Raw genomic sequence first — 18280 nt, 5'->3', positions numbered from 1 at the left:
ACGATTATGGGCAACGCAGATTGAAAAGACTGCTGATAGAGAACAGAACTGTCAGACAAGGATGCCGAAATCACAGAAGATTCTGTAATTTCCTAGAATTTTGAGCAAATTTTTCATCACAGAATCTGTGTCACAGAACACAAAATATTAAAATATTCACAGATTTCACTGATTTTTTTAATTTGAATGAATTTCAATTTTTTTTTGTCCAATATTAAACATAGATTTTCTACTTACTTTGAATTAGAAAAATATAATAAGATTGGTTATGTTAATTGATTTTTGCTGGCTAAAATGTAAAGAAGACCCAATTTATCATGAATTTTCAATGAAATTAAAGGAAATAGCATCACAGAAAATCACCACCGAATTTTTGGGATAAAATCACAGAAAGTCAGATTTTTTTTCTCAAAAACACAGAATTTTTTTTTCCGCCAATCTCACAGTCAGTCTGTGTTAGGTAATGTGCCAGAAGGATTGAGACTACTGCATTAACCAAAATCTGGCCCTTCTGGCGACTTGAGATTACCGGTGAAATGCGACTTCAACTCTTATAGTTTCGATTTCGGCTAAACCGTGACTTTTACAGAGCATTGAGACTTCCGCTGATATAAAAATGTAGCTCGAGATGACCGATTCTTAAAATTCATAGAACTGATTGAGACTTCTGTTGATTTTCTATGGAAATGAATTCTAAAATACGCTCAAACTTCTGCTAGTAGAAATTGTTGCACGTGACTTGAGACTTCTGCTGAACGCAAATTTCGAAATGAACTGAGACTTCTTCTCATGAAATGCAACACAGGTTCAAAATACGAATTTTAAATTATTTCATTTTTTTAAGCAAATTAGTATGAATTGAAATTTCGAAGAGTAAAAAAAACAAAATTAGTCCTAACTTTCGAGCTTCGATGTGACATCACATACATGGTACATTTATTATCCTAAATTGTCTTACATAAATAAAAAGTAATAAAACCAAATACTAGACAGTTTCGTGTTCTAAATCTTTCAGATTTTTATATGGAATGCACTACGGATTAAACAGATTAAAACTTTGGTGTAATCTACATAATTTTCGTATTTCTAAACCTAAAACTCAGCTTAATAGTCTTTATTAGTGTTTTTTTCTCTTTCAGGTATCAGCCTTTCCAAGCGAATGAATGTTCTACGGAGAGCTTTCAAGCGCTTTTTTTGTAGGTACTACTCTAATATAAGTTGGGGCGTAGTTTATCATTTAAAAATGTGTAAAAACATTGACCTAAACATACTGATAATAATATACAATTTTCCTATAAATCACACATGCGTAGCCGGTTGATTGATTCAATGATATTAATTTCAGGTGGGCGGAATCGGTAGCCGATTTTAGGCAATCACCAGCAGCGGACCACCCTCGGTGATTGGATCCGGTGTAATCGGTAGATGGCTCGTTCCGGGATCGTTCGGGGGAACATTGTCACCCGGCAGCTCGGTGTACTGATTGTTTCTAAAAGAAGAGGAACGATTAAGCAATGTTTAGCTCAACGTGAATATTACATAAGATTGCTTCCGAGAATTTACTGTTCGCTATCGAATAATAATGTAATAATGGAAAAGTAATTGGCCCATAGTCTGTTGAGCGAAATTTTAGTGCTAAAGATTTTTTATAGTGGGCCAATTGTGTTTGGAATGAATAAGGCGAGTGGTTTGTGTCAGTTTTTAATGTTAGTAATGGTGATTTAATATACAGTGTAACAGTATTACTAGACGAAATCAATATGAGGCAAAGAGTAGAATCACATTGATGAATTTCCAAAAACGACTTTTTCCAATTATCATTACTGAAAACTGACAAAACCTTCAGATATTACATATTTCGTTTAAATTATACTTTGGACTATGATCTGTTTTTCATCCTGGAAAGTCGTTTTAGGAAAGAAAAAAAACATTAATGTAACGAGAATAAAAAAAAAAGCTAGTTTGAAGAAGATTTTCAAACAAATGTTTTCCATAATTGAATTATTTTAAATAATACTTTTGTCTTTCCGACAGCTTTAGAGCTTTTTATCATTACATCATAGATAGGAAAAGAAGTCTCATTAAGAAATACCAGCTAGGAGCATATAAGGTGAAGGAAAACACGGTCGCACAATTTATCAAAATGGATCCTGATCTAAAGACTGTTCCAGAAATTATAAGCCCATTTTCAAAATAATAAAAAAAAATTGATTCATTCAACTTTATTCATATTATTTTACACACTGTATTTGTGTCCTACCCAACACTGCACTTTTATTTGTTGAAAATCTTTAATCCTAAGCCAGACTTTGCTCTTTTCGTCGAACATGACTCATAAGCGTCTGCACAGTGGCATTACCCACCATTTTCACCATGTCAATAGCTGGTTTTATGTACTTCCGGAGCTTTGCTTTGGTTAAAGCCCAAACAGTTTTGGCTTTTGTACCACCCTAGAGTGTCTTTGTCGTAATGACATGATGCCAAATCGGGCCAAAATATGACGGGTCCATCATGCTGATAGATCATCGGCAATAAACGCTTCTGGAGGCATTCCTTGATATAGTTCTGGGTGTTCATTTTTTCGGATGTGACGTATGGGCTATATATTTTGCCGTACTCGCAAATTGCCTGCCACACAATCACCTTCTTGCCAAATTTTTCGGTGAAAATGGCTTTCTCCGTTCTAGGGATATTCTTGTCCTTGCGTACAGTGAAGTATTTGTGACCCAGGAAGGGTTTTATAGTCCAATTTCATATACGTTTCATCGTCCACGATAATTCACCTAGAACTTTTGTAAATCATACAGTTTCCGGGTTTTTGGTTTGACAGAAGTGGCTTGATTTGGGTTCCTTTTAATTTTTTTCTGCTCCGGTACGTCTTAAGCCTAATTCGCTCTTTAGCACGCATCACATTGGACGTTAAGGTCCTGACTTTTTCGCCACATCCCGAACGGAAGCTGATAGTTTCTGTTTGAAGGCATCTCTGACCTTTTTGTCGATAGCAGGACTTACAGGACCAGATTGTCGACCCCTCCTCGGTTCATCTTAAAATGTACAATGTTTACCATATTTTTTTAATAGCTGTCCGTACCGCTCCGACGCTTACATCCTCTTCTTTGCCCAATTTTCTCAATGAAATTACACTCACAGTACACCACTTGTGCACGATACTTTTTCTCTCCTCCTCTCTCCTCTTTAATAATCTAAAGAATGTATGTGAGCACATACTTAGCCATAAGCTGCGGCGAACCCGTGCACCCATGGTTGATAACCAACACACATACATACAAAAGGTTGATTGAACCTAAAAAGAATACTACTATTTAACATTTCTTCATATTTCCCCCATTGACTACTAGGACGTGGTCGGCGCCGATATTGATCTGTTTCAAAGGAAGGGTATGAGTTTTGTGTAATTTGAATGTCCTGCTTATCCCCAAGCACCATTCTTTTGGCCCTTGCACAAAATTGATGGCTTGATCAATCACGGAGTAGCAACCATTGGCGATGTGGACCATGTTTTGCTTAGCCACGCCAACGGTCATGGAATTGGAAATGCGTAAGTTTATCAAAGCCTAATAAAATATGTTATGTGAAGTCTTTTTGGATTGTCGGTGCATAATTATTTCTACACAGCATTTCAAGTTCAATGATTCAAGGTGGATATGAGTAATCAACAAAGCTTAGCTATGCTTAGTGCAATAGTATTTTTTTCTAACGAGGCTTATTGGTCACCACAGTATATTTATTGCCGTTGACATTTTTTTTTATGTTAATGCCTTTGATAATCACCATACAGACATATCTTAAACTTAACACAACTTATGTTCTAAGACTACGAATAATATTTTTAAAGACATCTTTGGACTGGTTAAAATTAAAAACGCTTGACACTTCGTTAAAAACACGACAACAATTATACAAAGGGTGGTTTTGTGCAAAAACGGTGCGACTGAGTGGTATCCACAGAAAATTCTGTTGTCGAAGTCTTCTCGTTGGTGCGTGAATGTTGATGTTTTGTAGCAGTTGTGGGCAGTCTATGTTATTCATTAACAGGTCAAAGACAAACATTCTTTGAATGTATGTCCGCCTGCAACGAAGGGTTTCGAGGGATAATAAAGTGCATCGCTCTACGTACGGTGGTAGTCTAACGGCATCATTCCATGGCAGTCGTCGGAGTGCATATCTTAAAAACTTCTTTTGAACCCTTTCAATCCTTTCGATTTGTACTTCCTGATGAGGTGTCCAGACTATCACGGCATATTCCAATACACTACGAACCAGGGCACAGAAAATCGTTTTGAGGCAGTAAATATCTTCAAAATCAGCGGTGTTTCTCCGGATGAAACCAAAGATGGCAAAAGCTTTTGCGGTGGTGGCGGCTATGTGTTCCGTAAAAGTCAGTTTGTGATCAAACACTACGCCCAAATCTTTTATGGAAGTCACTCTCTCCATTTCTTCTGTGTCCATGGTGTAAGCAAAGCGGATGTGCTCTCTTGATCTATGGAAAGTTATACATTTACACTTATTCGAGTTAGCTATCATCCCATGTGACCTGCACCAGTCCGAGAGTATCAAGATGTCAGCTTGAAGTACATTAACTTCGAAGATTTGAGTATCCAAGCAAGGTCGTTCACGAAGAGTATAAAAATGAGTGGGCCTAAGTGGCTTCCCTGAGGGACGCCAGACGGAACGTCGAATGGCTGAGATCTGATTCCTCGTAAGTTCACAAATGCTTGGCGTTTCGTCAGGTAAGAGTACAGCCACGATGTGGACCACGACGGGAAACCAAAGCGTGCGATTTTTTTAATTGCGAGCTCGTGCGGTACTTTGTCGAATGCTTTAGAAAAGTCCACGTAAATAGCGTCAACTTGTTGTTTTTTGCTCATAGCGGAATGCAGTGTATTAGAATAGCACAACAAGTTGGAAACAGTCGATCTTTTCTGCACAAACCCGTGTTGATATTCTGATATTATCGGTTTAGCGGCGTTGTACAGTCTTCCATACATAATTGTTTCGAAAACCTTTGATAAACAGCAGAGTATTGAGATCGGTCTGTAATTTGTCACATCATGTAAATTTCCTGATTTGTGAATAGGAGTTACAGCAGCCATTTTCCAAACACTAGGAAAAACACCATCAGTAAGCGATCGATTGAAAATTATCCGTAATGGCTCGGCGATCGAAGCGGCAATGTTCAGTATGAGAAACGGAGGAATACCGTCTGGTCCGGGACCTTTTGAAGGATCAATGGCTTTTAAGGCAGACAAAACTTCATGTTGGGTGAGAATTGGCTGAGGTAAAATGACGTCAAAGCTGGGCATTGCTTCAAGGTATTCGTTAGAGACAGGCGGTGATTGTGAAGTGTGGACGCTTTTAAAGAATTCAGCGAACAGATTCGCGGATTCGGCAGTAGTTTCAGAGGAATGACCTTCAAAAGTAACTCGCGATGGAAAGCTGTTGGAATGACGTCGAGATTTGACAAACTTCCAGAAATCTGACGGATTATTTTTCATTTCTCTCTCCATATTACGGATGTATCGCTTGAAAACAGTATTACGTAGCTCGGAGTATTCGCCTTCCTTTTTGCAAGCTCGGTTCTGTTCGCATCAGTTTTATTTCTGAAGTATTTTTTGCGCAACTTGCGTAATTTATTTCTACAGCGACGAAGCTCAGCATTCCACCATGGTTGCTTGTACTGCTGGTATCGGAGCTGGCGTTTTCTTGGAGTGTGAAGCGCGACTGTCTTTAGCAAGTGTTCGTAGAAAACGGAAACAGCATCGTCAGGGCTAAGACTGCCTAGAAGGTGCAGCCAATCGGTAGATGCTAGGGCTTCAATAACGGGTACAGAATTACATCTTCTAAAGTCAAGATCGATACGATAGATATCGTTGTCGGTTATGGCATTATCATCGGGGCAGTCGATAAGAATCCCATAAGGTCTGTGATGTCGGTCCGTTGGTAAAATGGAAATTGGCGGGTCCAAAGTTTCGGTTACTTCAGGTCTGTTTGTAAAAATCAGATCGAGAACTCTACCGTTCACGTTTTCTCTGGAGCATATCTGAGCAAGGCCTACAGCTAACGTCGTTTCTATAACTGCGAGTTCTTGTTCGGTTGAAGCATTCACAGGGATGTATCCGTTGGTGATTTCATCAAATGTCCACGAGAGATTCGGGAAATTATAGTCCCCAGCAATAATTACGACGTCGTTTTCAGAGGTGTTATGCATAATTCCTTCAATGGCTGTGCAGTGTGTGGCATAAGTAGAAATATCAGTATTTGGGCGGAAATAGGCACAACAAAAGTATAGGTTTCTTTGATACCGAAAGATCGACGATCAAAGTCTACGGATAAGCTCTACTCAAGGTCAATGTTGACCTACGACGAGAGTTATAGAATGATCGTATGAAAGTTGAAAAAGCAGCATTCACTTACAGTGGAGGCAATATACATACATAAATTTCATTTCTTTCTAAAGCGACGAAAACTACACAAATTGGGCGTAATCCGGCACCTTTTTCGTATCTATCGGATGAATGCAAGATTTCGCTCTAATAACCTTCGAATCGTTGCCACCGACAATATTTTCCAGTTTTCTCATTGATCAATATCATTCTATTTCCATCTGATTTTTAGCTATCTGAATGCACTGTTGGTTGCAGAGAGAATATGGCGATGATTTTCTCACTTGAAGCCCGCGCGGGAGCAAAATCGTTTCAAAATTTACAAACCTGGCGAACTTTCTATCATATCCGATTTAAACTGACTTTAGATGACATTTTATGCGATCTTTTCACTATGCAGTTGGAATTGCGATTCGCAGCATCATTGTAAACAACTTAAGTTATCATTTCTGATACGATTTCAAGTTAGCCGCCGCCCGAGCTGAGTTCGAGCTGTTGATGAAGCTCGGCATCTGTCGCCCGTCTATCTCTATCAGCAACTGGTCCAGCCCTGTGCATATGGTTTGAAAAGCCAATGGTTCGTAGCGCCCTTGCGGTGACTACCGTCCACTGAATAGTCAAACAATTCCGGGTCTCTATCCATTGCCACACTTTCAACTTCCAAGACTTCACATACAACTAGCAAAGTTAAGCCATTTTTTTCCGAAAATTGATTTCAACGACTGATCCATGAAGTAGTACGAGGCCTGGATTTAGTCTGGCTTCCATACATTGATGATTTGTTCATTGCTTCTAACTCACCGAGAGCACCTACACTCTTTTCTCGACTTGATCAACAAAATCTAAAAATCAACGTGGCGAAATGTGAATAAGGGCGAACCGAAATCATCTTTCTAGGGTATTTAGTTACAAAAGAAGGGATAAAATCTGTACCTTAACGAATTAAAACGATACAAAGTCTTCAAACAACCGTCTACTGTCAGTGAATTAAAAAGTTTTTTAGTCATGCTGAACTTTTATAGACGCTTCAATCCGAATGCAATTAAAGCTCAAGCTCCACTTTTAACATTGATTCCGGGAAACAAGCGAAATGATAGATCTCAGCTAAAATGGTTTTCCGAAGCTACTTCATCCTTCCAACTATGCAAACAACAACTAATCAATGCCACGCTTTTATAGCCTACCAGGGCAGACATGCAGAGCTGTTTCTGTGGGTATAGGCATAACACCCGGCAGCCGAAGCCTTGCTTCATCAAGTCGTGAACGGAGCACTTCAGGTTTTATCTCCAAGAAGTTTGATAAAAACCAATATCGATACGGTATCTATAACCGGGAACTCACTGCCATCTATATGGCGATTCGGCATTTTTAGTTCGTGCTGGAAGGACGGCAATGTCACCTTTAAGAAGAACGTAACGTCAGATTTACTTTCGAGAATCGATGCGGTTGGCGGGATTTTTGATGCTCTGGCGAAAGATAAAGAAAAACCGGCTCAGAATTGCAGCATGGTAAATTAAAGGTAAATTGACATCATCCAATTTAAAACCTTGTATCGTTCTAGGTAGTGTAAAAAAAAACTTTTCTGAATATCCTTTCGGCCTTACGTGCTTTCGGCCTAACAGCCTTCGGCTGGATAACCGTCAGCCAAATAACAATAACCCATTCGGCCTAGTGGCCAGATAACCCATTCGGCCTAACGTCCAATATGGATGGTGGCAAGCAAGTTAACGCAATCTACATGGACATTTGCATTTGCATTTGGTTCAGTTAATCACGTAATTCTGCTTCAAAAGTTGCAACGTTTGATATTATCCGAAAGCTACTTAACTAATCGTCGTCTAGCTATTAAATTAGATCTTCTGAATTTGCAGATTTCATCCCAACTTCAGGGGTACCACAAGGTAGTAACTTGGGCCCGAAACATGATATGTTTTTGTTCTCCACATGATTTGTCTTCAATTCGCCATCGAGAACAATGGATCAATGATTGCTGATGACAGATGATGATGATGAAACACGGTTCATCACACGGCTAAGCAAGACTACTCAAGTTAGGTTCGCGGCAACACAATACCTATGGTTTCCAGGTATTCTAGGTAGAAGTATCAAACTATTCATTGAAAATTGAGTACATTCATGAGAAGTGGAGAGGGACAAATAGATATCGCTAATACAATGTGTAGTTATTTAAGGACTTGATACCCGAAGACAGTTATCTTTTAGCTTGCCACGCGGAATGGGATAAATAAACCCAAGAGGCTTAAAATCCCAAAGAAAACTACAAAACAAGACAGTCATCTCAGTCACCTACTTTTCTTCAGCTACTTCATTTCGTTGAATCATCCACCTGTCCCTTGTTCCTTTTTTTTTTGGATGACTTACAGGGTCCGGAAATTGAACTGCTATATTACTTCAACAGTAATTATTTCGTTGCACACGAAACAGTATTGAACGACCCCTCGTCGATTTGTTTACATTAAGTCTAAGCTATCGTTGGATGTAAGTGTTTACAAAAGGTGTTATCCGGAAAAATGGATCTCGAACAGAAACGTATACTCTGTGGTTGCCTTGTTCCTAGCTGGCAAACGGCAGAAGGACATAGTTCATGAGTTGTCCGATATAAGTATGTGAAGAAGTTTTGTTTACCGTACAGTTAAAAGATAGCTGGAGACCGGAAGTGCCAAAAAACAGTATGGTGGGGGACGCCGACCTCCTGTGGTGACACCTGCCATGGCGAAGATCGTCAAGAAGCGCCTTAAGAGAAATCCTCGTCGTAGTGCCACTTAATTTGCAGAGGATCTCAACACACAGATCGAAGTGTCCGTCGGATCCTGAAAGTTAAACTTCAGACCAAGCCCTACAAGATCCAAAAGGTTCAAGACAATACGGTGAAGCAGAAACAAGAACGGGTAAAAAGAGCGAAGGCTGAAGAGGGTTGCGGAGGGAAGGTTGAAGAATATCGTGTTTACCACCGAGAAATTCTTCACCGTACAACAGTTCGTGAATAAGCAGAACGACAGAGTTTGGTTGCCAGACAGATCACGAAGCCATGCCGATTTCCTGACGGCCACTCGGCGACAGAAACCAGCATCCGCTGGTTTTTGTCCCTGAAGAAGTGAAGATCAACCAAAATACGTATCGGGAACTAGTTCTACAGAATGTCGTCGAACCGTGGCACGTCGACATGTTGGTTCCAGGGATTCGGTTTTCCAACAGGACTCGGCACCGGCTCACAAAGCGAAGAAAACCCAACTTTGGATTGCGCAACATTTTCCAGGATTCATATCGAGCTGCGAGTGGCCGGCGAGTTCGCCAGACCTTGAACCCTTGAAGGCCGAAGTCTGCTTTAAGAAACATAAAGGTGTGGAGGTCCTGAAGCGACATCTCGTGATAGCCTGGGATAAAATACCACAAGAACATCTGCGGGCCTCATACGATGCGTTCCTCTAACCATGCCTTTGTCCAACCATTATTGACACCATTCAAATTTGACAGGTTAAACGCTGTTAAACGGGTGAAACGGGTGTTAAATAAAAATGAGAATGTTTTCAATACCTTTCAGTAACTCAAATAAAGAGCGTAAAATTTTCTTTCTCCAAGAAAATTGCTCTTTGGGCTTCCTAGAAACAGTAGGCGTGTTTGGTTTTGCTACTTTGAATTTAGTCAAAGCAAAGATGGCGTCGAAACAACACGTGCTCCGTGAACGCATTGTACGGTTCTACGAAACGCATTTCCAGCCAGGAAAAAAGTTCACGGTGGCACATTTTAAGGAAGAAAATGTACCTGTCAGTACGGTATATCGTATCCTGGGTTCCTTGAACGTAGAGCGGAAGGTCGGAAGTGGTCGTCCGGTGACGATAATGACGAAGCAGAGGAAGACATCGTTAAAGAAGCTGTTGGACAACAAGGACGCAACCAGCCTGCGTGACGCCGGTCAGAAATATGGCTGCTCCCTCGTATTGATCCATCGTACCCTCAAGATGGAAGGAATCGTCTGCAGGAAGAAGACGAGGTCGCCGGAGTACACGGAGGAGCAGATTGAGACGGTTAAATCACAGTGTCGGTGGATGACCAAAAAATACCGCGGGACGTCATTCGCTCTGGCTGGCTGGCGTACCTTGAGGAGAAAAAGATACCGTTCGTGCCGAAAGATCGTAACCCAACAAACTTGCCACAGTGCCGCCCAATAGAGGATTTCTTTGGCTCACTCAGTGCCCTAGTGTATAAAAACCATTGGAGGGCCTACACAGAAAAAAATAATGACTATTACGTGTCATTGAAAATGGTTACCTTTAAAATAAAACTGCCTATAATCGAAAAAGCATGTACATTTAAGTTAAAATCATTCAAATTTACAGCAAATGTCCTGTAACAGAATGGAGCATGACATTTGCCGTAGTTTTACAGGTTAAAGGCAATAATTTTTAATGAGCAGGTTTTTTACAGGCTGGTTTCAAATTCCAGGACAATGAAAATTAAGGTTGTCAATCAAAATCACAAAAGCTATTATGCTAGTAACTGTTCGACTGCCAACATTTTCACTATTCCGGAGATTACACAAGTCAGCTAAGCAAAAGTGACGATTACTCCGAAAACAGCGGTGCGATGAATTTGCAGGACCAAGCAGGAGGAAGAAGGGGTAACTTTTTTTTCATTAGAAGCTCAGAACAGATTTTCAACTTTAATTTTTTTTTCTAGCTCAAAATAAACCGGATAAATGGAAAAATTGTTTACGGTTGGCTATTTCAAAAGCCTTTCCTGTGTGATTGCTATTGATTTCGACGCATGGAATTATTTGCATCGATGGAGACGGTCTTACCACCAACAAACTCGCTGATTTGGCTAAATTAAAGCGGCATTTGACGTGGCAACCTGTACGGAGATGGGTTCTTGTAAGATAGAATTCCATCCGTGTGTTTTCGTTCCCAGGAACGATAGGAGAAAGTATTCACATGATGAGATTAAATAATAATAAATAATGCTTATTAAAATAGATTGTTTTTACTCAGAAATGAAAAATCGCCATTAATTCAGGTTACTAAAACATAAACAAGACAAATTCCAATAGGAACGTTCTTTCCAAATTTACAGCCTGTAATTTTAGAGCAGCCTGTAAAAAAATACGATCACGTAAAAATAAATTTCACGTGATATTTTTTCGACCTGTAAAATTGCGGTAAAAGTCCTGCTCCTTTTTGTTACAGGATATTTACCGTAATTTTACAGCAATTAATTTTTTCTGTGTAGGACACGAAGCAACTGACTACAAGAATCCGGAATTGTATCCGAAAAATGGACGTAAGTGTCGTACAACGTTCTTGTGAGAGCATCACGACAAAGTTGCGTCGAACATCAGACCACGGCCCTTACTCAAACATTCACTGACATTTTTTGAAGAAAATACATTATGTTATTAATAAAAAATACTGAAATCGATGAAAAAAATAACAATTTTTTATATGTGACTGAAAAAAATCTCATTTTTTATTTAACACCCGTTACAGCTATATCTAACTTTTAAATCGATCAACCAATGAATGATAGCTAATGAATCGAAATAAGAATTTCTTTTATCTTCTGATCATTCGAAATTTCTCACTTTCCGTGATAAAATGGCCTAGCCGAGAAATTTACTTTTTATTCTCGAGGCATTTCAACTTCAATTTCTTCATATGAAATTGACCTTGGATGGGAAATATTTCGGTCGCTTAAGAACGACACTTTTCTGGTCCTTCGCAGAATTCATTGTTGGTTCTGTGTTCTGCGGCATGAGACCGACAAGTCGTAGGTTAAAAGTTCGAGACAAGTTTAAATGAAGACAAAAATATCACGAGAGGGGAAAAATAAGCTGACAAACATCGGTCATCATTATTTTTGTTTTTTTTTTTGTTGATCCGTCAATTGACGAATCATGTCATCTTCACTGATTAATTTCTCCAAATCTCGATGTTGAAGAGCTGAAGCAGCTTCTCCCTAAATTTTGATGCCTTTTTTCAGAAAGATAGCTGATGTAAAATTACAACTAAAAATGTTTCAGCGGTTGTTCAGCAAAAACTGTTAGTTGGGATGTTCACTTAACGGACAAAACATCATTGATATCGATATTTGATATTGATTTTTTCGGATTGTTCTGAAGTGGTGAATTAAAATAAAACTCAAACCTCCATAAAACGATGCGAATACTTTGTTTATTTGAAAATCATAAACCTAAAACTTTTGAATTAGTTGATTGTCTATAGAACAGTTAAAAAAAGTCGTATGACTTAAAAAAGTCATCCTTACAATAAATATCAAAGCCAACTGTTTGAAGAAAAATCACTTCGGCGTTCTAGCAACACTGAAAAGTGTCCACATATCCATGGGAAACGAATTTAAAAAAAAAACTAAACGTGTGGCAGTGGGAACCTGTTTGTGTTTAACTGCAACAAAACCATTTTGGCACAACCAGACTAAAACGTATGGCACTGGCCCTCCAGACAAACACACAAACACCATCGCTAGAGAAGAACGAACGGCTGCTCCGACCAAATGGCACCACTGCTTTGGCCCCCTTTTACCTATGGCAGACTGGCTTTGCTGCCATTGTTGGCGGCAACGCTGGCACCACTGCTCGATTCCTCGTCCAGCTTCTTCGGGTCCGATCGGTTCCTGTTTCGTTTTTTTTTGTTTGATATTTAAATTTTAAATAAAATAACAGTCAGCTTAAACTTGAATCACACCAGCTTAAAATTTAACCGTTAAGTCATGTATAGGTACGTATGCGACAACAATGAACTGACGCCGTTTGTTAGACCCCCTCGAGACCCACGCTGTGTAAGTGTGTGAGTGTGTAAGTTATGATGTTTTTTTTTTGATTCGGTTAATCCGTGTCAGTACTCGTGTGGACCATGTTGTTAGGGTGTTTTAGTAGGGTTTCAAGATTAGATTCGACTGTGTCGATTGTTTTCTTGGGCCGTCTGTAAAGGTTGTAAAGAGAGTTTTTAGTGTTAAGGTGTTTAGGTGTGGGTGAGCAGAAAGTGTTACAACTTTTACGAATGAAAAATAAATTCTCGGAAGCAGATAACATTGACTATACTTACTTATACAACACGTAGTGCTGCACGATAAAGACAATATCGAACAGGACCGAGAACAATCCCAAGCCGAATTTGGTAGGATCGCCAAATATAGACGCCCAATCATCTTAAGTAGCAAAAATACAAAAAAAAAAGGTAAACGGTTTTTTTAAACGGCTCAGTAAGATCGATGTCTTTAGTTGGAAAATTACCATAATTATGAGCATTGAGAAGCATCTGCAGCATGCTCAACATGCCACCGGTGAAGTCCAGCAGAATGTTCTCGATACTCCAGCCGACCGTGCTCTTCCGCCGAAAGTTCAGTACCGCTTGTGGGACGTACTTGATGAGGGTGATGGCCAGCTTGATGTAGCTCAGCGTGTACAGGAAATCCAACCAATGCCAAGTTTTGGTTCCGACCAGGATCCCGGACACGACAATGACGACTCCGAAGGCACTCAGCAGACCTCGGACGATGTTCGAGACTCGCTGCTCTCCTCGCTGTGGATTGGATTGAGTTCGATTGGTTCAAGAGTTCAGAATTGTTGTTTGAGTCAAAGACTAACCTCAAATAAGAAACACTGAATTACAGTGACTAGGGTAGCGGTGGCTGCGTGTACTGAGAAAGCCACATCGTTGGCCACTACCGGATTGAGTCCTCGAGGGTTCCGGTTGAAGTATTCCTGTTCGATCGAGTCGTTCCAGAACAGGGTACAGTTGAAGATCGCGTACAGCGTATGACCCAATAGATTCAGGGCCAGGAAATCGAACGACAACCCAACGACGCTCTTCCGCCGGAAGTTGATGATCATCTGCGGGTAGAACGATACGGTCCAAGCGACGAAGTAGATCCATCCGATCACGATGGCCACGATTATGAGCGTATCCGAGTGAGCTACGGTAACCCGGATGAAGGCCTGGGCAACGTCAATCAGTCCTGCGGGTGTCACCGATCCAATCAGATCGAATTGGCCCGGCGATATGCCTTTGAGCGTCACCTGGACTGCTCGATCGATGAACCCATCCGGCGGAGTATCGATGTTTATCACCGAAGGGCTCGCTTGGACAAACTCCGCATGCTCATCGGAAAAATTGAATTGGATCGCCTGATTTAGTCGACCCCGGAACAGGACCGAAATATTTTTATACTCCTCAACGAGAATCGTGAGGTCCTGTGGGTCCAAAACTACGCTGGCGCCAATTGTAGTTTGACCTCGAACCAATTCTACCAAAAATAACCGGTTAATAAGACAGATCCTGGAGAACACTCCTCAAAAATATGTGACTCACCACCAAACAAAACAGCTAACGACAAACATACTAATCCTACTGTGGAATGCATCTTGTAGAAACGGGTCATCGACTAATCAGCCGGACGTTGACGGATCAAAGCACTAATTCCTCCCGAACGACGATGTAGTGATGTATCAAACAATTCAAAAGCCGACAAACGTAGACACTACATTTATGGTCCTGGAAAACAATTAGAAACGATTTCGAATGATTAGTCGCTTGCAACTTCCACCTTCTCCAAAAGAAGATAAAGGCGACGCGGCATCATCATAAACAACAGCTGGATAAGCAGACCTGTCGTGTTGTGTTGTTTTTTGTCATCGTGACGTATAGCGATTCGATTTAAGTGCCAAGCTTCGCCTAAGTTCAGTAACTCTCAAGATTCCAACAACCGTCTTCTAGAGAACATAACAACATACACATCGAGGGAGTTGAACGACCGCGACGATATTCAAAATATACCAGGCAATCAAACTACAATCACTGCGTTCGTCGGACGTCTCGATAAGTTCACGGCACGACGCGGCGCGGAACAATCATCATCATCACAAACAGCTAATCTCCTCGCCAGAATGCTCCGGCCGGTGGCGCACGCGGTCAAGTGAATGTACGCACGCGGATTGGTTCATACGATACATACACATTATAGGCGCATTATTTTGCTGGTGTTTTTTTTTTTCAAACTCATTTTTTGTTGTTGCTTTGAAAACCAATCGATAGACGTGTTGACCGTGATCTTTGGATCACACGGACTAGAACCTCATCGAGGGAATAAAATCAGTTCTTTTTGATTTGTTATGGTGGATATTATTTAATTTAAATAAAAAATTGGAAATTGGAAAATAATCATTGGGATTTTACCAAAACGTAAAAAAAGTATTAAAAAATGCTCTAGTTCCGTGGTTTTCAAAGTGGTCCCTACCGCCCCCAGGGGGGCATTGAAAGCTTCTAAGGGGGCGGTGAGCTCAATTTGGTATTTTGGGGGCCGCTGGAAGGGCTCCCGACATAATTCAAAAGAAATGGGAAGCAAGCGCACTTCCACTTTCATCTTCTACTCTGATATTTTTCAAAAGCAAAAATTATCCAAAATTCTATACAAATCGCATTTTTTCAATGCAACCCTAAAATATTGTACCTTGCGTTACTTTTGGTCCAATCGATAGAACTTTCCAAAAATTCCTCCATGTGTACTCAATTTTTCAAGAATCACTTTGCAATATTTTAGAAATAGATTTGGCGCAATTTCCGATTCTCGTAGAATTTTTGTATCTTAAGTCATGCTTATAATAGAAAACACTATGTTTGCCAAGAAAAGAGTTGGATATTTATTCTATCAAGCGTTGGAGTTTTGAACAAAAAAATATCAAAAGAAAATAGAGTTATGAAAGTTGAAAGATGAAAACTATAAGTGGCTCTAGTTTGTCATTTTTGTATTTTTTTCATTTATTTTCATTTTTGCAATTTTTTTATATTATTGACTTTTTTATCATTTTAGTTACATTTGTCATTTAAGCCCATCTGCTAAATTTTGTCCCTTTAGTAATTGTTGTTGCATTTTTTGTCAATTTGTAGTTTTCGACATTTTTGTCGTGTATGTAATATTTTATCATTTTTGCAAGATATTATTCCATTTGTGATCAAAATTGACAAATATGTAAGAAATATCAAAACTGGGAAACAAGACAAAAATGAAAAAAGAAATAAAAAAGAAAAAAATTACAAATGTCTCAAAGATAAAAATGATTAAACGAGAAAAATGGAAAACATTATAAAAAAGTCAAAAAATTCAACAATGACTAAAATGACGATAATGAAAAAAACGACAAAAAATGATAAACTTGACAAAAACGATAAGCATGAAGAAAATTAAATGAATTATATAAATAGAGATATGACAAATTTAAAAAAAAACTCAAATATGCCAAACTTGACAAAATAAACAAAAATGAAGAAAATAACAAAAATTAAACAAGCGTCAAAAATAACAAAACTGACAAAAATGGCAAGAATGACTAAAATGACAACAAAAGAAAGGTCGAAAATAACAAAATGACAAAAATAACCAAAATGACAAAAAAAGAGAAAAATGACAAAAATGACCAAAATAACAAAAATTACAAAAATGACAAAAATGGCCAAAATGACAAAAATGGAAAAAATAACCAAACTGATCAAAGTGACAAAAATAACAAAAATGAAAAAAAAATCAAAAAGGCCAAAATGACACATATGAAAATAAGAAAAATGATTAAAATGTAAATGACAAAAAAGACAAAAATCATAAAAATGAAAAACATGACAAAAATAACAAAAATAAACCAAACTTACAAAAAGGCAAAAATTACAAAAATGACAAAAATGTCAAAAAAAACGACAAAAACAACAGAAATGACTTAAATACAAAAAAAAAATATGACAAGAATGACAAAAACGACAGAAATGACCAAAAATAACAAAAATGACAAAAGTGACAAGTATGACAGAAATGAAACCAAAATCTGACAAAAATGACAAAAAAACAAAATTTACAAAAATGACATTTTAATCATTTTTCTCGCTTGCAACATTTTTGTCAGTTTCGTCATTGCTGTCATTTTTGTTATTTCTGTAAGTTTTTCATTTTGTCAATGTTGCCATTTTTGTAATTTTTTTCATTTTGTCAGTTTTGTCAGTTTTTCATTTTTGTCATGCATGCCATTTAATGCAATTTATGTCATTTATGTCGTTTTGCCAATTTTGTCATTTTGGTAATTTTTTTTCATTTTTGTAATTTTTGTAATTTTTTGTAATTTTTGTAATTTTTTGAAATTCTTGTCATTTTGGAATATATTTTTAATTTTTCTCACTATTGACATTTTTGACATTTTTGTCATGTTTGCCATTTTTTTTATTTTTTTTCATTTTTTGTAATATTTGTCATTTTTGTCATTTCTGTCATTGCTGTCATTTGTGTCATTTTGTCATTTTGTTTATTTTGTCATTTTTGTAGTTTTTTATAATCTTTGTCGAATTTTGTAAATTTTTGTCATTTTGTAATTCTTTTCATTTTTAACATTTTTATAATTTTTGTCATTTTTGTCATTTTCTTTTCATTTTTGTCATATTTGTAATTTTTTTTTTAATTTTTTCCATTTTTGTTACTTTTGTCATTCTTGTCGATTTTATAATTTTTGTCTTTTTTCGAAATTTTTGTCATTTTTACTAGTTTTTTCGTTTTTTGCCGATTTTGTGATTTTTGTCGATTGTTTTAATTTTTGTCATTTTTTTTTTGTCATTTTCTTCATTGTTATCATTTTTGCCATTTATGTATTTATTTTTCATTTTTGTAATTTTTTTTCATTTTTATCATTTTTATCATCTTTGTCATTTTTGTCATTTTGGCATTTTATCGTTTTTGTCATTCTTTTCATTTGGGTCATATCTGTTTGTTTGCAATTTTTGTCATTATTATAATTTTTGTCGATATGATCTCTTTTGTCATATTTGACAATTTTAATCTCTTGTCATTTTTGTTAATTTTTTCGTTCT

General features: G+C 38.1%; 1 protein-coding gene across 4 annotated transcripts in view; it reads right to left on the bottom strand.

Annotated features, from left to right (window-relative positions):
• Window positions 1-899: 899 nt before the first annotated feature.
• LOC129744369 (cystinosin homolog) overlaps window positions 900-18280 on the bottom strand; it is a 54791-nt gene continuing 37410 nt past the window's right edge. For 2 of the 4 annotated variants that reach the window (XM_055736869.1, XM_055736859.1), the window contains 5 exons: window positions 14750-14932; window positions 14026-14684; window positions 13672-13960; window positions 13484-13586; window positions 900-1489 (listed from right to left, as the gene is read on the bottom strand). In XM_055736869.1, coding sequence (XP_055592844.1) covers window positions 1369-1489; window positions 13484-13586; window positions 13672-13960; window positions 14026-14684; window positions 14750-14819 — 1242 coding nt within the window. In that variant the 5' untranslated portion in view covers window positions 14820-14932 and the 3' untranslated portion in view covers window positions 900-1368. The other 2 variants (XM_055736885.1, XM_055736877.1) reach the window with 2 other exon arrangements.

This window comes from Uranotaenia lowii, chromosome 1, assembly GCF_029784155.1.
Source record: "Uranotaenia lowii strain MFRU-FL chromosome 1, ASM2978415v1, whole genome shotgun sequence".
In the NCBI taxonomy this organism is placed as follows: Eukaryota; Metazoa; Arthropoda; class Insecta; order Diptera; family Culicidae; genus Uranotaenia; species Uranotaenia lowii.
Note: the sequence above shows the minus strand (reverse complement) of the source record. Positions and strands in the feature narration are given on the sequence as shown.